A 23,071-nucleotide genomic window follows, 5' to 3' on the forward strand; every position below is an offset into this window, starting at 1 on the left:
GTTTCATGCCTATTCTTTTTTTTTTTTTTTTTTTTTTTAATTTTTTTTAACATTTATTTATTTTTGAGACAGAGAGAGACAGAGCATGAACAGGGGAGGGGCAGAGAGAGAGGGAGACACAGAATCTGAAACAGGCTGCAGGCTCTGAGCTGTCAGCACAGAGCCCGACGCGGGGCTCGAACTCACGGACCGTGAGATCATGACCTGAGCTGAAGTCGGACGCTTAACCGACCAAGCCACCCAGGCGCCCTTCATGCCTATTCTTGAAGCACATGGCAACTTGAATCCCTACGGAAGCACAGAAGGGTCAACAATGAAATATATTTTCTGCTTATGAGGAGCTTATTAGCCTAGGAGACAGATGTTATCACGAGGGTTAAGATTAATAAATGATTAAGTCATAAGTCAACATGGATCTTAGATTTCCACTTTGAACCAAAATATGTTTTTACCTCGAAGGTGGCATGATTAAGGGTGCCTGGGTGGCTCAGTCAGTTAAGTGTCTGACTTTGGCTCAGGTCCTGAGCTCACAGCTTGTGAGTTTGAGCCCCATGTCGGGCTCTGTGCTGATGACAAATCAGAGGCTGGAGCCTGCTTGGATTCTGTGTCTGTCCGTCTCTGCCCCTCCCCCACTTGCGCTCTGTGTCTCTCTCAAAAATAAACGTAAAAAAATTAAAGTGGCAAGAGTAGAATAATTTGCTCTAAGTGCTTTGAGTCTTTGTCTAGGCTCCAAAACTGAAAATATTTTCTATCCCTGACCTTGCTAAAAAGGTTATATTAGAAAATAGTTACTGACTTTTGCTCATGTTGAGATTTCCAAGGAATGCCAGAATGCTATATGATCACTGTTTTGAGACTGATTATACAAACTAATTGTATCATCCAGTCTAATTGCTTTATTTATTGTCCCTGTCTTTAAATGAGGTAAGAACCTACTTCATGTTCAGGTCCATTGAAAATCAGGGAGTTGATCAGGGAAGCATTTTGATTGGAGAAAATTCTAAAACATTAGCAACATTTTGAATTACTATCTGATTCACCTCTCCGCATTGAAGTACTAACTTTAAATATTAACGTCAGAATGATTTTTTTTCCTGTAGCCATATTGCTTATATGATATTTTGTTCTTAAAAATTCCTTTCTATTCTAGCTGAGATAAAGCAGCAAACCTTTCTCAACGTCTGCTTTTTTCAGACAGCTAAGTAGACATTTAGTGGGACTCTGGACAGCTGATAACGTAACTGCGACAAACCTGTTGAAACGCATTTTGGTAAGTCTGTTGAATGACCAAGAAGATTTATGCATTCTTGTCCAATAAAATTTAATTGAGTAAGTTTATTTATACTGTTAAAGGATTTTTTTAGTTTGTTTTTTATTTAAAAGATGTTTATTGTAGAAGTTGTCACATAATAAATGCTAACCTCAATAGCTTAAGTCATAGTATTTATTTGAGTTTGGAAGCTAAATTTTCTTCTGTGCGGTTGTTTTGCAAATGGATTTTATGTTTTGTTTTTGTTTACTTTTAGCCGCCAGGCTTGCTGGCATACTTGGACAGCTCAGATCCAGTTCCTGAGAAGGATGCTGATCGCATGCATGTTAGAGATAATGTGAAAATAGCAATGGTAAATATGATTGTCCTAAGTGTCTTTTCAGGTTGAAAAGAACACTCTTCTCTGAACCACAATAAAATTTTTAGAGATAAACTAAGAATTCACGGAATTGAATAATAGTACTCTTTTTGTATCATTAAAACCACTTTATTGAGGTAAAATTTACATCCCATAATATTCTCTTGTTATAAGTATACAATTCAGTAATTTTTTTTATATTTATAGAGTTGTAAAACTGTCACCGTAGTCTAATGTTACGAATAGTAGTAATCTTGTATGTTTTGTTTCCCTTCACTCAGCTTATTGCCACATTCAGGAATGGATTTTTTTTAAAGTTTCAAATGTATAATGTGATATTTTGCACGTAATATGTGATTGATAAATGTTGTTGGTGAAAGGGGCCAACAGTGAAAAAATTAACTTAGGTAGGACTTTTTTCTTACAAAAGCTATCTTTATTATTAAGGTTGGGCTATCTCTGAGAAAATTTACTTAAACATCTTTCAAGATACACTGTTGTAATAATGTCTTGTATGTGTTCTTTTCCTTTCCTCATCCCATTTTTCTATTTGCACCCATCTCCCATTCACATCCCACCACCCCTCACATAGGAATCATCTTGAAACTTAAGCAGAAAAGTTAAGATTTCTTGGACAAAAGTGTAATTTATTGTAGAAATTTTCACTTTGTTTCTTCACTGAGCCCCCAACATCCAGTATGTATTTTATCATGTAAAACAAATAGTGTGACTCAGCTTTACTTGGATTTTAAAAATAAGTTTACAAACAGGACTGTAATGGATTTTAACATTATTTTACAGGATCAGTATGGAAAATTTAATAAAGTTCCAGAATGGCAAAGACTAGCTGGGAAAGCTGCTAAGGAAGTTGAAAAATTTGCCAAAGAAAAAGTAGATCTTGTGTTGATGCACTGGAGGGATAGAATGGGCATTGCACAAAAAGAGGTAAAAATAAAATCTGCATCCAAACTTCTAGCACTTCTGTATATCCCAGGCTTACTTTCATTGTTCCTGTTCACAGAGATGGTAGTCCAGTATTTCTGATTGAACATACGAAGAAGTGTCACCTAGTTGATTCATATTTTTATATAAGTTTTTCTTAATTCATAGTTTTAAGAATCTGTGATTAGGTTTTTACTTAGGTATTTTATATTAAATTGAATGTAAAATTTCACTCTTAAGTTTTCTTCCATGATTTTCAGTTCCTATACTTCTTTATCCATATGTATCTCTTTTTCTTCCTTCTCTGAATTTTACTTTTATTTTAACTTAATTTATTTTTTGAGGGAGAGCACATGCGTGCAATTGTGTGAGGGACAGAGAGAGAGAATCCCAGGAGGGGCAGAGAAAGAAGGAGAGAAGTAGGGCTCATTTGTACCCAAAGTGGGGCTTGAGCTCACAAACTGTGAGATCATGACCTGAGCCAAAGTCAGATGCTTAACAACTGAGTGACCCAGGCACCCCTCTGAAATTTTATTTTATGGCTATAAAAGTAAAGGTGCTCTTCTTGTTTAGCATTTTTATTCAGAGCTAGCCAGACCAGTGTTTTGGTAATAAGTTTCACGAATATATATATATATATTCACATATAAATATATATATTTACTTATTTATTAAAAAACATTTTTTTAGGGGCACCTGGGTGGCGCAGTCGGTTAAGCCTCCGACTTCAGCCAGGTCACGATCTCGTGGTCTGTGAGTTCGAGCCCCACATCAGGCTCTGGGCTGATGGCTCAGAGCCTGGAGCCTGTTTCCGATTCTGTGTCTCCCTCTGTCTCTGCCCCTCCCCCGTTCATGCTCTGTCTCTCTCTGTCCCAAAAATAAATAAACGTTGAAAAAAAAATTAAAAAAAACAAAACATTTTTTTAAAGTTTATTTATTTTTGAGAGAGACTGATTTGAGAGAGACTGAGAGAGAGGGAGACACAGAATCTGAAGCAGGCTCCGGGCTCCAAACTGACAGCACACAGCCTGATGCAGAGCTCAAACCCACAAGCTGTGAGATCATGACCTGAGCCAAAGTCAGTTGCTCAACCGACTGAGCCACACAGGCACCCCATAAGTTTCATATTTTTAAATTAAACTTACTGTATGCACTTAAATTTCAATATTAGCTCCTCAAATCAGGTCAGGTCTGATTCTTCAGCATGTAGTATATATAATCAGTAGAACCTAATTTCAGTAATACACTCTTCTCTCTAGGATGTAATGTGCAGTGGTTAAGTCAACTATAAAAGTTGACTTGGTCTCACAGTTTTTGTTAACCACACTGAGATTCTTTGCTTTTGAGCATCTTTTCGCTTATGGTAGCTATTTCTTTATACAGAGAAAATAATATAAATATCTTGCTAAACAGGTTTCTTATGAATTTCCAGAACTTCCAAACATAAGGCATCAGGTGTAGCAGAACATAACAGTCTTGTGTGTCTATGTGAAAATGAGACCAAAATTCAGTTCTTTAGAGCTTGAGCATAAATGCGTTTGTGCTGATTTGTATGAGTGGCATATGCAATATAAAGAATCACTAGATAGGCTTTCTGAATGGCTACGATAGTGAAAATACTGAAGGTTGAACTGTTTAACCTACATCTGAGCCTAGTTTTATTTTGTTTTAAGTTTATTCATTTATTTTGGGCATGGGGGGAGAGACTGTGGAAAGGACAGAGAGAGGGAGAGAGAGAGAGAGACAATATGAATATCCTAAGCAGGCTCCACACTGTCAGTGCAGAGCCCCCTGTGGGGCTCAAACTCACAAACTGTGAGTGAAATCATGTGAAATCATGACCTGAGCTAAAATCAAGAATCAAATACTTAACTGACTGAGCCACCCAAGCACCCCTAGTTTTATCATTTATTAACCCCAAACATAAGTTACGGGTTTTCAGAACATTACTTTCCTCTTTCATAAAATCAGAATAACAGTATCTCCCTTCTCTGTTCTGTAGTGTTGCTTTGCTTTTTTATTATAACAAAGTAACAATAGAAACACTATACATATCTGGTCATGATAATATTGCTGTTACATTTGGAAAGTCAAAAATCTATAAATAGGGATATGAATGATTTTCAGTTAATAAAAAATTAGGAGCTGACTTCACGTAGTTAAGCCCATTTCTAAAATAATAGTTACTCAAGCTGTTGGATATAATTATCTAACTGAAAATAAGTTATTGGAATCAGCTTTCTTACGTAACATTTATCCAGCATAAGTTTTAGCACAAAGTTACTTTATTTTAGTTCTAAATGTGGATAGCATTTGTTATTTAAAAAAATTTTTTTTAACATTTATTTATTATTGAGAGACAGAGCATGAGCATGAGCATGGGAGGGTCAGAGAGAGGAGGAGACACAGAATCCGAAGCAGGCTCCAGACTCAGAGCTGTATGCACAGAGCCCACGCAGGGCTCGAACTCACGAGATCATGACCTGAGCTGAGGTCAGATGCTTAACCGACTGAGCCACCCAGGTGCCCTGAAGCATTTGTTATTTAAAGAGAACAATTCAGAAGGAAAATAATATATTTTTTAACATAAATAATGTTTTATTGGTCTATTGGTTTCATTTACGAGTGTTATCTGAAATGTTGAGCAAAAAATGATGCCCAGTATATATGCTGGTCAAGAAACTGTTTTGGTAGCAAATGGATTATTTTTGCCATGGTACTATTTTTAACATTAATTTCTTTAGAAAACAGTGAATAATCTTTGTGACTATTTTCTTTGTAGAAATATTAACACCCATATATGGAATGATCATGTGCTTTAGCTAGTCTGAAAACTAACCATTGTCAAGATTAACTGGCTAACCTTGAAATGAACTGCATTTCTTATATAATCAGAACGTTTAGTAAGTCAATTTCATTTGTAGCTAATGTTCTGTGTCCAATTAATAATCTTTGGCTAATGTATAAAATTTAATGTATAAAATTACTTCTATTTAAAATTTTTTTTTTTTTTTTTTTTTTAGTTGAGGAATTTGTTTAGCTAGTTAAGGGTTTTAGCCTAAGTTTCTGAGTCCATGAGCTCTGTTTATGGAGAGCTGGTTGTATTTTTTATGTATAGCATTTACGTTTTCACTACTCTAGACCCCCAGCTTTTTGTCCTGAGAGCAGGGGAAATTGAAGAAAGTGCTCCTTAATTCTCTAATTAGAGAAAGGTTTAATTCTCTAATTTAGAGAAAGGTTTATCAATAAACTAAATTTTTGAATTATTTATTGCTTTATTCAAGTCACTTTACGTGAGTTTTCATGAGAGTGCACAGAATTACAACTTTGTAGGAGACATTTCCTTATATAACCAATAGATTTTATTTTTCAAACAGCATTTACTTTTTAAAATTCATTACTCATTTAGCCTTTATTCTTTTTATGTCATCTGGTCTGTTTTCTTGCTTTATTTTAGGTAATTTGCCACTTTAATGAAGTTACAGACTTTCATGTTTTAATTTATAATACTTTCTACTTTTTGGTTCTGTCACATTAAGGACTAGAATTTTAACATCTGCCGTATCTACAGGTTTTACTTGGAGCAGAGATACCTAACTGCCAGCCCATATATAGACTTTAAGAAATCCTTGAAATCTTACCCTCCAGTTATAAACCTTATGTATGTCTTTCTCTGGAATAGGAGGCCATTGCTTTCTTTGAATTCTCAAATGGGTTTATGACTGCCTAAAATCTGAGTCACAGACTTAGAGAAGCAGGTGTCTTAAGGTGGAGGTAATTTGTATTGGTGACATCCTCATGGAATTTGTGTGATAGATACAGCTTAACTCACGCTCACTCTGTTATTTTTATTTTCTTTAAAACTTTTATTTTTTCCTTTTTACAATTAAATTCAGGACAGAAACAATATGGTGAGTTTAAGTCCCTGCTACATGTGTGAAATGCATTAAACTGCCTGGCATGTGGAGTTGTCTTTGAGATTCTTTGTCTAATAAATTAAATTCAAGTCTCACCTCACGTGTCTGAATGTAGATTCTTATTTCTTGTCTGTTAGCTATTTCAATTTTATACTTGCGCATTATGGCTTTGGTGGCAGTTTAATAACCTATAATCTTTTGCATTTATTATTTTCCCATGACTTGTGTATTAACTGCATGTAAATGTTTAAAACAAGTCACTGTTTTTGACTCATAAATTTTATCAGTCATCACTGTAAACTGTAACAGTTTGGTGTTGGAACAACTAGGCTACAATGGAAAATATTTCAACAACACTGTGGAAATACCTGCTAGCACAATAGTATTTTGTGAAATAATCTAATATTTTATCTTCATATTTTATAGATTTTGCTTCATTAACTTGTTTCTGCCAAAATTTGATGTAGGAAATGTCTCTCATCACTTAAAAAGTGATGATTTTCTGACTGAGCCTATTTGCTAGTCCCAGATTGAGCACTATGAAGTTTTTTGTTTTTGTTTTTGTTTTTCCAGAATATAAATCAAAAGCCAGTTGTTCTTCGAAAGAGAAGACAAAGAATAAAAATAGAAGCAAATTGGGATCTCTTCTATTACAGGTAAACTTAAAGCCTCTCTTCCAACAGATAAAGTTTGGCATTGCCATTAGAGGAATCATCATAGGTTTTTCATGCATGAAATTAGTACTTATGCGATGAGTACTTTTACAGCATTAAGTTAAAAAACTGTAACTGTTAAGATCGGTATGATTAATGATGCTTCCATAAAATTAATGTCTTTTATAGAGTGTTGGTTGTCTGAGGAGCTAAAGTCACTTTTAAAATTTTATTAAGGCTTTGAGGTAATCAGTTTAAGCATTACAACCTTTAAGCCTTGTTAGAAATGGGGTCTTAAAAGAGGTAGATGGATGAAAACATGAGACTTGAGGTAAATGGGTATCCAGCTTAGCTGGCCTTTTTATACTTGTCCAGCCTTTCTGATCTATTGACCCCTTCTCTCCATCCACTGCTCCTGCCTCCTGTTCCTCCACCCCAAACACACACAGATATATACACATTGAAAGACTTAGGAACATTTTGGGGATTTGCTAAACTTTTGGGGATAACTTACTGTACTTATTCTGGAAGCTGACATTGATTATACCTTGGCTAATAAAGGAAAATACTGTTTTGCTTTGGAAACTTCCCACATATACTTTTATATATAATATACTTCCCAAAATATACTTTTAAAGCATATAGTATAGATACAGTATATAGTATGGCCTTAAGAATATTGGTTTCTTCCTCAGGAATTCTTTTATGTTGTCTTCCCTAGAACTGTCTTGGAATTCTGACATTAGACTTTCTAGAAGGGTTGCAGAATGAAAGTGAAAAGGATATGATGCCCCTCTACCTCCAGTTCAGACCTGGGTCCAAGTTTATCACAAGTTAAATTATTCCAGGAACAAAAGGAAGATATTTTGTAAATACCAATCTGAGTTTGGCAGTTTAGTCATATTCTTCCTTAGGTAGTTTGTAACGTTCTTATCTAGAATGTTGCTCATCCTACACACTTCACACTCCATAGTTCAGAAATTCTTATCTCCAACGTGAAATTTGATTTTTGATTATAATTATTTTATGACTGGAATTTATACCAGTAATAAATACTGAAATTGAAATAACAGTTCCTTGGTTTGAAATCTACACAGATTTGTTTTACAGTTTAGGTTCATTTTTTTCCGCTAGCATTTTATTATGAAAGCTTGAAAAGATACAAAAAAGGTCAAAGAATTTTACAGTGTGTATCTGATACCTGTCACCAAGACTCTATATTGTACTGTACTTTACAGAGATTTTATTTTCTTCATTATACTTTTTGGAGTTTATTAATTCCACTGTTTTTTTTACTATAAAATGTAATAAGGGATATTTATAGATTTTTAAAAAGTTTATCGTTTACTACTATTTTCTGATTATATGCATAGGTTTGGTCAGGATCATGCCAAGTCAAACCTAATTTGGAATTTCAAAACACGAGAAGAACTGAGAGATAGTCTTGAATCTGAAATGAGAGCATTTAATATTGATAGAGAGCTTGGTAGTGCTAATGTGATCTCTTGGAACCACCATGAATTTGAGGTAAAGTTTAACTTTGTAATATTAATTTTTTTTTTAAAGCACATGTTATTTTTGGAGGTTTTTTTTTTTTTAAGATTTGTGGTTATATAACATTTTTTACCTTCTTAATTTTGTGGGGAAAATATGTTAAAGAAATGTTAAAATGTTAAAAGAAAATTTTAACATTTGCCTGAGACAAAAACTTAAAATTACTTACGTTAAGTAACTCAGCTTTGTGCCTGAAAACCGTGTAGAGGGTTAATGAATTGGATCCTATACTTTCCAGATCTGTTCTTTGCTTGTTTTTTTTCTCCTTAGATTTTTTTTTTCTCCATTAAAACATAGCCTGTTCTCCCTTTTTTCTTCTATTTGTACCTTGTTTAATTTTTTTGTGGTAGTTTTGTGAATGTGGCCATATTTTGCTTTTCTATTAAAATATTGATGTGAAGAACAACAAAACAAGATCAAGAAACATGTTGGTAAAAAAAAAAAAAGGTGGTGGTAGATAATCTTATTTGTGTGTATAATGTAAACTCTCATAACAGCTGTAAATATGAACCTACTCATGACCCCACAGGCTTTGATCTTGAATTCAACTGCATTTCCAAAATAAAACAATTTGTGCTCATTCTCTCCTCCTTGAAAAACTTCCTTTACTTGGTTTTGGGACCCTGTGTTCTCCTGGATTTTCTCCTCCTTCACGGTGCATTCCTCCTTCTTTGTTCATTTGTCTTATTTCCCCAACTGCTAAATTGTCCCAGAGGACCAGTGCTTGGACCTCTTACTTATATTCATTGTCTCAGTGATCTTCACCATTCTCGTGGCTTCCAGTATTTTTTATTTGCTGGTGGCTTCCATATTTTTAGCTCAGGTTTTCTTTTTCTTGACCTCATACTTTTATCTTTAGAAACAATTTTTTAATATTCTTGAGAGAGAGAGGGAGAGAGAGACCACAAGCCAGGGAGGAGCAGAGAGAGAGAGGGACACAGAATCAGAAGCAGGCTCCAGGCTCTGAACTGTCACACAGAGCCGGACGTGGAGCTCGAACCCACAAGCCGTGAGATCATGACCTGAGCCTAAGTTGGATGCTCTACCGACTGAGCCACCCAGACGCCCCAACCTCATACTTTTATCTTCTAATTGGATATCCAGTAAGCTTCTAGAGTATAGCTCTTAAACTGTGCTCTTATTCTTTCCCTAAACCTACTTTCCTTGTAGTCTTTTTGATCTTAGATAATGGCTCCTCCTTATTTTCTTTTTTAAAAAAAATTTTTTTTTTTCAACGTTTATTTATTTTTGGGACAGAGAGAGACAGAGCATGAACGGGAGAGGGGCAGAGAGAGAGGGAGACACAGAATCGGAAACAGGCTCCAGGCTCCGAGCCATCAGCCCAGAGCCTGACGCGGGGCTCGAACTCCCGGACCGCGAGATCGTGACCTGGCTGAAGTCGGACGCCTAACCGACTGCGCCACCCAGGCGCCCCGGCTCCTCCTTATTTTCTAGTCAAAACCCTTGAAGTCCTCTTTTCTCTTATACCCCAAACCTAATTTATCAGCAAATCCTATTCAGTGCATCCTCCAAATTGATCCAGAACCCAACCATTTTCTCTCTATGGGATTATATCAGTATATCTGCTTCCACTCTTGCCTCCCTGTAATGTTATCAACATAGCAGCATTATGATCTTGTTAAAATGTAAGTAGATCATGTCTCTCCTGTGCTCACCAGAGCCCTCTGGTGCTTCTGTCACTGTCATTTCCCATCTTACTTTGTCAAAGCCTGGGTCCTTGAAATGACTTACAGGATCTATGCACCCCCCGACCCGCAGCATTGTTTCTTTGTTCTCATGTTCTACTACTGAGCCTTTCACTTTTGCTCCAGCAACACTGACTTCCCTGGAAACACCAAATTCATGTTCTTGACTCAAGGTCTTTCTACTTGGTATTCCTGCTTAACTAAAATATTATTTTTCCTGGATAGCCTCAACTTGTTTTCTCCTTCAGGTCTTTTCCTGCATATCATCATCTGAATAAACCCTTCCTGGCCAGTCTGTTTAAACATGCAGCCCTCTTTGTACATGGATATCCCTCCCCCTGCCCCCCCCCCCGCATAAGCACACACACTGTCCTTTTTCCCTGCCTTATTTCACCATAGCACTGTCACCCAACTGTTAATTATACTTTACTTTTTAAAATATTTATTTATTTTGAGAGCATATATACATGTGCACAATGAGAGGGGCACAGAGAGAAGAGAGCGAATTCCAGGCAGGCTCTGGCACTGTTAGCAAGCCTGACAGGGGGCTTGATCTCACAAACCATGAGATCATGACCTGAGCCGAAACCAAGAGTCAGACACTTAACCGACTGAGCTACCCAGGTGCCCCCATATTTTACTTTTTTATCTGCTGCTTCTATAAGGACAGTAATTTTTATGTTTGTTTATTGCTGTATCCCTGACGACTAGAACAGTGCATGGCACACACAGTATTATATGCTTAATAGATAGAAGTCGAATGAATTGAATGCTCAGAATTTACAGAAAGTGAAATGTGTGTGTGTGCATGCATGATTTTATATAATTTATATTTTTAGAAATCAGTTATTTTCGGCTTTGGAAAAAGAATTTAATAATCTGGTCAAGGAATTCCTTTTTGTAATAGTCTGAGTACAAGGGTTATGGTGCTGCCTTAGCTCCTGATCATGGGCTCCTCCTTCATGTATCACCTCTTTTGTAATCTGGGGTAATTTGACATACAGAGAATGAGTAAATAAAAATATACAATAGGGTCGTCTGGGTGGCTCAGTCACTTGATTGTTTGGCTCTTGATTTCAGCTCAGGTTATGATTCCAGGGTCCTAGGATCAAGCCCCACTTTGGGCTCTGCACTGAGTATGGACCCTGCTTGGGATTCTCTCTCTCCCTTTCCTCTGTTCATATTCTCTCTCTCTCTCTCTCTCTCTCTCTCAAACAAAACAAAACAAAAATTACACCATAAAATGTAGTTGATATGTTGGGAGATGAGGGAAACCTGAGGTTCCTTGTGTGAATTGCACAAGCCGTGTATGATGCCGGATCATTTACTCTGTAGTTGGTCATGGCAAACTGAGAAGGGAATGAAGCAGATAATCTGTTAACAGTGTTTTGAGTTTTCCTTCCCTTAAACCTCATTAATACCATATAGTCCTGTGGAAGTTTTTATCAGCAAGTTTCATATTCATAAAATTGGTATGTAATTCCTGCTCTTTAACACTTAAATAAAATAGTAGGTCATATTTATCATAATTACCAGATATTTTAAGAAATGATGACTTTTTTTTTCTGTTAAAGGTGATCTTAACAAGAAAAGAAAAAAGCTCTGAACAGAATTTGAGAAATGATTATGTGGAAACTGTCAAAAACTTCCTGTAAACTAAAATAATCTAATTTGCATTTATTAATAAAGGTTAAATATGAGTGCCTCGCAGAGGAAATCAAAATAGGAGACTATTACCTGAGGTTACTATTGGAGGAAGATGAGAATGAAGAAAGTGGATCAATTAAGAGATCGTAAGCTACTCTTCATATCTTGTTGTATTTGTTTTCACTAGTAGTTTCATGGCTAATTCTATTGTGAACTTTTTTTTTTTAATCTAGGTATGAGTTTTTCAATGAGCTCTATCATCGTTTCCTTCTCACCCCAAAAGTAAACATGAAGTGTTTATGTTTACAAGCCCTTGCTATTGTTTATGGCAGATGTCATGAAGAAATAGGACCCTTTACAGATACGAGATATATCATTGGAATGTTAGAGAGGGTAAGGATATCATTTAAGGAAATTGCTGTGTGGTAGTGCATTTGGGGTACTTGTTACATTTTTAAAACTAAATTCTGTTTGATTACATTGTTACCATAACTTTCTGCATGAATTTTTGTGTAATTTACTTAATACTCACTTAAATATAAGTTAGATGAATAGGAAAATGACTAATAAATGGGTTAGTGTTTGTCCATGTCAGTGAAGTATGGATGAGCTGGACAGGTGTGTAAAAGAAATAGTGACTCTTAGATTTGTGTGTATATTTGGTTTTCCACTTTGGAGACAGTCTTAAATGATGCTAGCATACTAAATTTCTAAGTGTGAAGATAGTAAAACTTTTTAGAACTACAGTGGTAACCAAAAAAAGGGAACCTTGAGTTAGCACATTTTAGAAAGTTTGTCATTTGACACTTGAGTTTGGCTGGGGGAAAGAACATACTGATCCATTCATCTAGTGCAGCCCAAATTTGAGTGTTACCTACTTATTGCAGTATATACACTTTGCTCTTTCATTTGTGCTTCTGTTTCTTTTACATTTAACCATTTAAATTTCAGTGAACTGCCTTTGCACCATTTTACCAATTTTTATTTAAAAATTTTTAATGTTTATTCATTTTTTGAGAGAGAATGAGAGAGCATAAATTGGGGAGGGGCAGAGAGAGAGGGAGGCGCAGAATCTGAAATAGGCTCCAGGCTCTGAGCTGTCAGCACAGAGCCTGATGTGGGGCTCAAACCCATGAACTGTGAAATCATGACCTGAGTGGAAGTCAGACGTTTAGCCGCCCGCGTGCCCCTATTTCACCAATTTTTAAATGGTTTTTATAATCAGTGCTTGTTATAGTTACCTTATGTGTCAGTCATGCTTTGTACATTAAGAAACTGATTCTGGGTAAGGTTACAAAATGTACCTAGGAAATAACATAACCAGATGAAAAATCTTTCTTTGCTGTTATACCAGTTTGTACTATTGAATTCCAATTCACTGTTACTCCAGTGAACCTGAGTATTTGTGGCATACCATTTGTAATTTTTAGGTAGATATATTTTTCCTTCTTGTTTTGTGTTCATCATGATGTGATTTATGTGAAACATCATTAATCATTCTTTAGAATATTTACTTGAGAAGTATCATTTGGGCCAATTCTTTTTTTTTTTTTTTAGTTTACATCCAAACTAGTTAGCATATAGTGAAACAATGATTTCAGGAGTAGATTCCTTACTGCCCTTACCCATTTAGCCCATCCCCTCCCTCCCACAACCCCTCCAGTAACCCTCAGTTCTCCATATTTATGAGTGTCATATTTTGTACCCCTCCCTGTTTTTATATTATTTTTGTGTCCCCTCCCTTATGTTCATCTGTTTTGTCTCTTAAAGTCCTCACATGAGTGAAGTCATATACTTGTCTTTCTCTAATTTCACTTAGCGTAATACCCTTTAGTTCCATCCATGTAGTTGCAAATGGCAAGATTTCATTCTTTTTGATTGCCAAGTAATATCTATTGTATATATACCACATCTTCTTTATCCATTTATTCATTGATGGACATTTGGGCTCTTTCCATACTTTGGCTATTGTTGATTGTGCTGCTATAAACATTGGGGTGCATGTGTCCCTTCGAAACAGCACACCTGTATCCCGTGGATAAATGCCCCAGTAGTGCAATTGCTGGGTCGTAGGGTAGTTCTATTTTTAGTTTTTTGAGGAACCTCCATACTGTTTTCCAGAGTGGCTGCACCAGTTTGCATTCACATCATTTGGGCCAATTCTTTTATTTATTTCATTTTTATATACATTCTTAAAGCTATATATCTGTTTTTGACTTTTAAAATAAATGCCTTCCATGCTCGCTTCGGCAGCACATCTACTAAAATTGGAACGATACAGAGAAGATTAGCATGGCCCCTGTGCAAGGATGACACGCAAACTCGTGAAGTGTTCCATATTTTTTAAAAACTGAGAACAAACTGAGGGTTGATGGGGGGGAGGGAGGGGAGGGTGGGTGATGGGTATTGAGGAGGGCACCTTTTGGGATGAGCACTGGGTGTCGTATGGAAACTAATTTGACAATAAACTTCATATATTGAAAAAATAAAATAAATGCCTTCCTAGGGAAATTGGATAAGTTATATAAAATTGCAGAGAATGCAAGTCATTGATGAATTACAGTCTTCTCTCATTTTCTTGATGTTTAAAAGATCTTATTTTGGGGCACCTGGGTTGCTCAGTTAGCCAAAGCATCTTGATCTCAGCTTAGGCTTTGATCTCAGGATCATGATTTAAAGCCCTGCGTTGGGCTCCATGCTACGTGTAGAACCTACTTTAAAAAAAAAAAAAAAAAAGACACTATTTCTTATTGACTGTTGTTGATTTTGTCCAGTGATGATGATAATCTTCATTTGTGTTTCTCTCACTTCTGACTAAATTCTCATTTATTTCATTAGTGCACAGACAAACTTGAACGAGATCGGTTGATCCTCTTCCTTAACAAGTTGATCCTTAATAAGGTGCAGTATCTTTGCCTAAATAAGCAATTGTTTTCAAATAAATCACATAAGTATATAACAAAAAATAAATTATTACAGTTTGGGTTAATTATCCAGATGTGATTCTTTTCTTATTTTCTCCTTTTAGTTGAAAGGAGTGTGCTCTACCTGAGTGAAAATTTTTTGTCAGATATTCTCTGCACATTCTGTCCTACTCTTACAGATACTAAATAAATTAAGACTAATCAAATTCTGAATGAAGAATAATGAGGGATGAAATCATTATCCGATTATTCTTTAGGGACTCTTTAAGATTGGACTTTTAGTAAGACAAATGTTTGACATAAAATGGAAAGTTTCTAATTTATTCAGTGTATATTTTGATGATAATTAATTTGAAGACATAAACTGAAGACTCCGTTTAGCTCTTCACATTTTCTTTTTAAGACATTTTAATAGGCTCATACTGTTTCCAACAAGAATTTATAGTTGTAAATATAGCATCAGTTCACAATTATATGGTGTTGCAATGAAATCTGAGCAGATCTTTATATTTTAATTTGTTTAGTTTCAGTCTCATCTTTAGAAGATGATGCACGTTTTAAAATGAAGTATAATTAATAAGTCTTAAGGAAATTTAAATTGTATATTTCTAACTTATAAGAAATTACCAGTTTTGCCTTAAGTTTACAAAAACAAACTGGAACGTTAAAAGGTTTTTTAATATACCATATTTTATTTCCGATTATAATCTGTTTATTAACAAAAATAACCTAGGAAAATGCAGGATACTTGGAGAACCAGAGAGTTTATCGTGGGTGTTATTCCTGCTAGGCTTTATTTTTATTTTAATTTTCTCAGAATATGTTTAAGTAAAAATTCTTATGCGATCTCTTGGCTATTTTCACATTTATCTAAATTCATGTTCCTCGAATTCATGTTCCTTGAATACTAAGTAATATCAGTTGTAGGTCAGTCTTTCCAACGAGATTCTAAATATTTTCTTCTTTGGGAGTCTTGTAGGTAATAGTACCTATTTGGAAGAAACATTTTCAATTATGTAAAGGTGTCTTTGTCTTCCAGAGAAATGTTAAGGATCTCATGGATTCAAATGGAATTAGGATCCTTGTGGACTTGCTTACCCTTGCACATCTCCACGTAAGCCGAGCTACAGTACCACTGCAAGTATGTATGCTTATCTAGATTTTACAAGTTTAATGGTCTTTGAGTACAATTTAGGATCAAAAGAATCATAAAAATTTGGCATGAAAACATGTCAGTATACATGGCCATGAATATAGCCAATAATTAAGATATCCAATAATTATGATAGAACTAATGCCTAAGAGATTAGGTCACACACAAAAAGTTAAAATAACCATAAGAGCAGTCTAAAATGGACAGTGTTGATCCAGTTTTATTTTTCTTGTGTCTCTTGTCTTTTAAAGTAACGGTATTTCTAATGTGGCTTATTTTGAGGCAATGTGATCTTTAAGATTTAAACTGACTATCAGTTATGGAACTAGAACTTTTAGTTCTAGCCACTGAGAATATACTTTGTCTTTAGCAATCTGGAGCCCTTATTGAAACCAGCCAGTAAGAGGGTAGAGCTGCAAGTCTTTACTAAAAGGTCTTTTCTGACACCTAACTTGTACAAGAGACCTATACCTAGCTTGGTGATTTTTGTGGTGGTTTGTTTTTGTTTAATCTGGTTTGAGATATTCTTAGTTTTTGGCTGAATTGTGTACAAAAGTGCTATTTGATGAATATTTAGAATATGGCATTTTCTATTATCAGGGATAAATGCTAGTAATTGTAATGCATGTATAGCATTACAGTATACCAGGTACTATTCTTGTATACGTGATATATCAACTCTTAAAAAAAATTTTTAATGTTTATTTTTGAGAGAGCACGAGCAGGGGACAGGCAGAGAGAGAGGGAGACACAGAATTCAAAGCAGGCTCCAGGCTCTGAGCTGTCAGCACAGAGCCCGTTGCGGGGCTCGAACCCCCAGACCGTGAGATCATGACCTGATCCGAAGTTGGATGCTCAACCGACTGAGCCACCCAGGCGCCCCAATGATGTATCAACTCTTTAAATTCCATGACAGCCCTCCCATTTTACAGATGAAGAAATTGTGGGACAGAGAAGCCAAGTGTATTGTCCAAAGTCATGCATTAAGAAACAGAGCCAGAGTTAGAATCTAGAAGTCTTTGCTCTTGACCACTTTGCTGTGCCTCTCTATATGAATCAAACCAAAAGTTAATAGGGTAGTTAAAACCTTGTTTTAATAAAATACACTAACTACATAAAATTTTTCTCTTAGGTTCTCATAAACATTGACCTATAAAATTATAAGTATCTGTAGTGAGGGTAGTAAATTGAAAGTGTTTAATAGTATTAAAAATTTTTGGTATTTTAACTCTTTGATCTTGGATGCTTATTGAAACTTTTAGTTGGATGAGTTTTTTCCCTCAAAAGAATTTAAGGATTTTCAGCATTGTGGTTTAAGGTTAACGTGTTTATTTATATAGTTATTTGTAATATTCTTTGCTACTAAAATGTTATTGTACTAAGAATTTATTAATGACCATAGGGAATGTAAATGTCTTTGAATTTAACTTCGATTGCCAAGTGAATTTAGGAAATAGGAAACCATTTATTTCAAATGCATATTAATAAGGAAATAGCTTTTTTGAACTACTAGGTCAGACATTTGATTCTTAACTCTGAAAAAGTCATGTGAAAGGTGATTTTCTAAAGGAATGTAAACCCAGGAAATTAGTACTGTGTTACTTTTTATGATATCTGGCCCCTTAGATTTCTGCCTTGGAAAATAACTAAATCTTTTTAAAACTTAGAGCAATGTAATTGAAGCTGCTCCAGATATGAAAAGAGAGAGTGAAAAGGAATGGTACTTTGGCAATGCAGACAAAGAGAGGAGCGGCCCATATGGATTTCATGAGGTTTGTGTCTTAGAAGAACTTTTTGTGATGGTCTTAGTCTTTCTTATGCCCTGCTGCTTAGCAAACGTAGGGGTGTTGAAGATTGTTAAACTATGGTTTGAATTACTATCATTAGCTCCAACGGCTCTGCCATTCATTTTCCATATGAAGGATTAGATGGCTTGCAGTTCTAAAGAACCACACATACACATACACACAGACATGCAGACACAGTTGTGTCTTCAAACCTTACTGTTTATGGGCCCTTGTTATGGAGGTAGCATTCAGATTTTTAATGAATTTTAAAATAATAATAGTTGCTACCTTAATAGTTATAAGGTATTATATAATCTTACAAGTATTAATAAGCTTTTTAAACTGTAACACTTCTATTATGGAATGAACAGGTAAACTTTAATATGAAGTCTGAAATTATTGAAAGTTGCCTGTGCAATCCAGGTATAATTTCCATCTTAACGTTTGCTGATACTTGATCTTGCCCTCCCAGGCTCAGTTGGAATTTAGCCAAACATAGTTTTATAGAAGACCAAGCCTTTAGCTTGTTTATATCTTGATCATTTTACCATCTGCCTACTGTTTGCATTCTTTCCAATGTTCTTTATGCTCTGCAGGTTGGCCAACTGTATGGTAATTTTCCTACATCAGTAACCTAATTCAGGTTCCTGAAGGCTTGTCAACAAAAGTTTGTTACTGTTTTTTTGATTGTACACTTGCATGTAAATTCCCATAGTTCATGTATTTATCACAGAATACAAGACATTAGCAAACTTCATTTTGCTTCATTCATGTTTGTAATAATGGTGCCTTCCATTCATTTAGATGCAAGAATTGTGGACCAAAGGAATGTTAAATGCAAAAACCAGATGCTGGGCTCAAGGCATGGATGGATGGCGACCACTTCAGGCAATACCTCAGCTTAAGTGGTGTCTGTTAGCCAGTGGACAGGCTGTACTAAATGAAACTGACCTTGCTACCCTTATATTGAACATGTTGATCACAATGTGTGGATATTTTCCAAGCAGGTAAAATGTAATTGAACATTTCCATGGTTAAGAGGTACTCTGAAATATCTTGTTCTCTCCCAATGGGTGCTTCCTCAGTAACAACATGGGATTGGTCTGGTGATTTAGAGCAAAGATATTCCTTTTGTGACCTTGAGAGAATGCTGCTGAGTTTTGGAGCTTTTGAAACAGAAGAAATAACTTGCAAATTATATTGATAAAGTAGCTAGAAGGTAACTTTCTCTGGGAGACTTCTCTGAAGCTACCAAATTGAGGCTTACTAGCTACACTCTGGCAACAGTAACAATTGTCACATTCATAGGAAGCAGGCATGAACATTTGAAATAAATACACTGTAGTCCTAGACAGCGGTGAGTGCCACCAGCAGCTCTTCATCTGTCACGTTAGCCACTCCTGGTATAGAACTTGAGCCTAAGCCCACATCTTGCCCCAGGTCTTGTTCCACTTTATCAGTAAAGGTGAGAGTTTGTTATACAGTGATAATTATAACTGTTGCAGGGAATTTTTCTATCTTTATAAAATATTTGCATATGCATCATTTTGTTTATTACTGTACTAAAGATATTTTGTGATGGAAACTACAGAGGGACTATCAATTTTATAACACTTGAAGCTTTCATGGTTCCAATTCTCTTTAAAATTCAGATCACACTTGAAAGCGTACAATTAGCATTTAGAAAAAATGTAGCATTAAAATTAAAGCTATACGTGGAAAATACTGAGAGTAGTTAAACTAAAGTTTAAATTTATGTAACAACGTTTGATATGCCCTTTGGGGGGAAATATCCTCTGACAGTGTGTTGGACAACACCAAGTTTAATCAATTAAATAATAAATAAGAGTCTTTGGCTCTTCTAGGGTACTGTTTTTCAAGGAAATCTTATGGAAGGAAATGAAGTCATATTAAGCAGCCAAATAGATTTAAACCAAAATACCTAATCATGTTCCCAGCTGTATGAGAGCTTAGTCTTCATTAACAAAAAAGTAAGGTAACATGCTTCATGCCTAGTAGAATGTCCTATGCTCTGCACATACAAATTTTAATAGATATATTAAATGCCGACCTTAGAAAATATTTTCTAGGGATCAAGATAATGCCATCATTCGGCCTCTACCCAGAGTGAAAAGACTGCTATCAGACAGCGCTTGCCTACCCCATATCATTCAGGTGAGTTACCTTTATGTTATCAAATTAGAAACAGTATTTTAAGAATCATTCTCCCTTGTTCAATTTTATTATGAACCCTAGTCTTTTTTTTTTTTATTGTAGTCTATTCCATTTCCAAAAAGCCTCAACTTTGATTTACATTTAGTTTACTTCTAATTGAGTTGATATTCTGAATAAACTGTGGAAGATTGTGTATCCAAGAGCCTAAACATGGGAAGCCCCCAGACTCCAGAATTATTTTCAAAAGGTTTTCTTTATTCATTCTTTTTTTTTTTTTAATTTTTTTTTTTTTCAACGTTTATTTATTTTTGGGACAGAGAGAGACAGAGAATGAACGGGGGAGGGGCAGAGAGAGAGGGAGACACAGAATCGGAAACAGGCTCCAGGCTCTGAGCCATCAGCCCAGAGCCCGACGCGGGGCTCGAACTCCCGGACCGCGAGATCGTGACCTGGCTGAAGTCGGACGCTTAACCGACTGCGCCACCCAGGCGCCCCAAGTTTTCTTTATTCATTCTTAAAATCACACCATTGAAGTTAGGACTCTTGGGAAGCACACTAGTGGGCCAGAAATGGACATGTGCTGGGCTGTGTCTCAAGAAATAATCACAGCTGTCTTGCCAGTTTGCCTCAGTGTTTTGACTCTTTTCAGTTAAATGTTTCCATGGACAGCAGCTGATCCGGTACGTTCAGTTGGAATTATGCAGGATATACTAAAGTATCTTTTCTTCTTTTTTTTTCCCCCTCATTATTCTGCTGTTCTGGAATTAAGGTATCTCCAGATTAGCATTAAATCCAAATAAGTCAGGGGCGCCTGGGTGGCGCAGTCGGTTAAGCGTCCGACTTCAGCCAGGTCACGATCTCGCGGTCCGTGAGTTCGAGCCCCGCATCGGGCTCTGTGCTGACAGCTCAGAGCCTGGAGCCTGTTTCCGATTCTGTGTCTCCCTCTCTCTCTGCCCCTCCCCTGTTCATGCTCTGTCTCTCTCTGTCCCAAAAATAAATAAACGTTGAAAAAAAAAAAAAATTTAAATCCAAATAAGTCAGGTCCCAGAGATTTCAGGTCAGTGCTTCCCTCCTGTCTATGGAGTGTCCTATTGTTAAATCTCATTTTTTATATTAGTATATGTGCTGCTGAAGCGAGCACAATCATTTTTTATATTAACCACACATGATGTGACTTTAAAGTATATATATGCCAGTAACTTTGCTGTTTGTACATATCACTTAAACATTGATGTGAAATGGGAAAGGAGAATTACTTAGTTTGTATATTTTTACATTCATGGATAGGTAAGTAAGTGCCTATGCAAGTCACTGATAATGAAAAAGAGTTCTGAAATACAGTGCTAGTACCCTATTGACTACCCACCCCACCCCCCACTGACTTCTGTTACTTAAGCGTATATCAGCATTGCAAAATTTGTATGCTTTTCTGTTGTGGACCGTTCTGTTTCAGTGCTTACATCAAAGAACACTGCAGTTCTTTCTTGTAACCTGCCACCCACCCCAGCCTAGAGCACTGTGTGGCTGCTTATGTGAGGTAGAATGAAAAGAGGGATTTGCCTTCTCTTCTGGACATGTAGATAAAGGCCTAGAAAATCTACCTCTCCCAAGCATTATTTTCAAGAATCAGGGAGCTGGAAAGAAAGAAGTGAATGCGAACATTGTTGAATTTCAGGCCAGGAAAGAATGACTGGGAAAAAAAAAAAAGATGTGGTTGGCATAACATGAAGCTTTCGAGGGGAAGAGTCCGTTTAAATTAACTAAAAAATCTCTAGTAATAGCTGAACAATTAAAATGACTCAGGAGAAGAATTTAATTTTTAACTCTAACTGCTCTTAATAGTGTATATATTTTGTATATACTGAGTTCAAAAAATACTTTTAGAACATATTTTATTTTTCTTTAATTTCCTGTATTCTGGGAGACCTTACTCTTGCTAAACACAGGCAGCTATAGTAGTTTTCAGGAACACATTATCTACATCGGTTGGTACAGATTTCTGTACTTCGTTTGACTTTAAGAGCACACCGGTTTTACCTTTTGATACAGCTTTGGAATTTTTAGAGTGTGTCTAAGATACAGTGAGTGAATGTCCTAGGTTTTCTGGTATAGTCATAATTTCAAATATTCTGAGTTTTTGCCTGCTTATTCCCATATTTTAATTAAAATGATGTCAAGTCTTGAGCTACGACTGCTACTAACACTAGGGAAAATCCTGTTACTGTATCTGTTTTTCCTTTGTAAAATATCTCATAGTACTAAATACTACATCAAAATACCTTGAGGAACAGATAAGACACCAGAACACAGAGAAATCTAGTTTACTAAAAGGCAAGACATACACCAGTTTAGTCTCCTGAGTCTGGAACTTTGACCTCCTAGTGTGAGCTAGTATTTACTCTTGTTATTTTTTTGTACTAGTGGCATTTGACCCAACACTGGGGATTCTTTGGAAATGTTTATAGAAAAGTGAAGTGCCACTTGTGTTAAGATAAGACTTAGAAAATTTCTTGATCAAATGTTTATTCATAGCAACTCTATATGATTTTCAAAAGCCCAGACTCCTTTTGGTGGCCCCGGATATTCCCTTAAGTATTACTAGCTCAAATTTTTTTTTAGAGATCACGTCTCTTAGTACTTTCGGCCAGCAGTAAACGTACCACTAGTATTTGGTCACCCACGTTCCTTCTACTTGTACTTGTAGATTCATTTTTTAGTACTGTTAGTGTGCACTGATAGTTTTTCTCTGCTCCTTGAGTTCTCAAGTAGTCTCCAGGGAATTCTTCACATCCTGAAACTAACCCAAAGCATACCTACCTTTTTCTTTTTTATTTTGTCATTAACAAAGGCCACCTAAGAAGATTCCTGCATAAGAAACGTTTTTTTTTTTGTTTTTTTTATTTTTTATTTTTTTATTTTTATTTTTTTTAGAAATGGTTTTATCTGTAATCATGACAGCATAGTTTCAGGCATCTTTGGGTCTTT

General features: G+C 35.8%; 1 protein-coding gene and 1 non-coding gene across 2 annotated transcripts in view; both read left to right on the forward strand.

Annotated features, from left to right (window-relative positions):
• DNAJC13 (DnaJ heat shock protein family (Hsp40) member C13) overlaps positions 1-23,071 on the forward strand; it is a 138,227-nt gene that overhangs the window by 57,376 nt on the left and 57,780 nt on the right. The window contains exons 18-30 of the mRNA XM_030330402.1: positions 1,195-1,270; positions 1,527-1,622; positions 2,430-2,573; positions 6,467-6,481; positions 7,061-7,143; positions 8,514-8,667; positions 12,090-12,193; positions 12,281-12,440; positions 14,886-14,948; positions 16,011-16,112; positions 17,792-17,896; positions 18,716-18,918; positions 20,002-20,086. Coding sequence (XP_030186262.1) covers positions 1,195-1,270; positions 1,527-1,622; positions 2,430-2,573; positions 6,467-6,481; positions 7,061-7,143; positions 8,514-8,667; positions 12,090-12,193; positions 12,281-12,440; positions 14,886-14,948; positions 16,011-16,112; positions 17,792-17,896; positions 18,716-18,918; positions 20,002-20,086 — 1,390 coding nt within the window. The remainder of the gene's footprint in view (positions 1-1,194; positions 1,271-1,526; positions 1,623-2,429; positions 2,574-6,466; positions 6,482-7,060; positions 7,144-8,513; positions 8,668-12,089; positions 12,194-12,280; positions 12,441-14,885; positions 14,949-16,010; positions 16,113-17,791; positions 17,897-18,715; positions 18,919-20,001; positions 20,087-23,071) is intronic.
• On the forward strand, positions 14,285-14,391 carry LOC115524288. Its single transcript, XR_003972001.1, has one exon. It is a non-coding gene; the product is annotated as a U6 spliceosomal RNA (small nuclear RNA).

Source organism: Lynx canadensis, chromosome C2, assembly GCF_007474595.2.
Source record: "Lynx canadensis isolate LIC74 chromosome C2, mLynCan4.pri.v2, whole genome shotgun sequence".
Taxonomy (NCBI): domain Eukaryota; kingdom Metazoa; phylum Chordata; class Mammalia; order Carnivora; family Felidae; genus Lynx; species Lynx canadensis.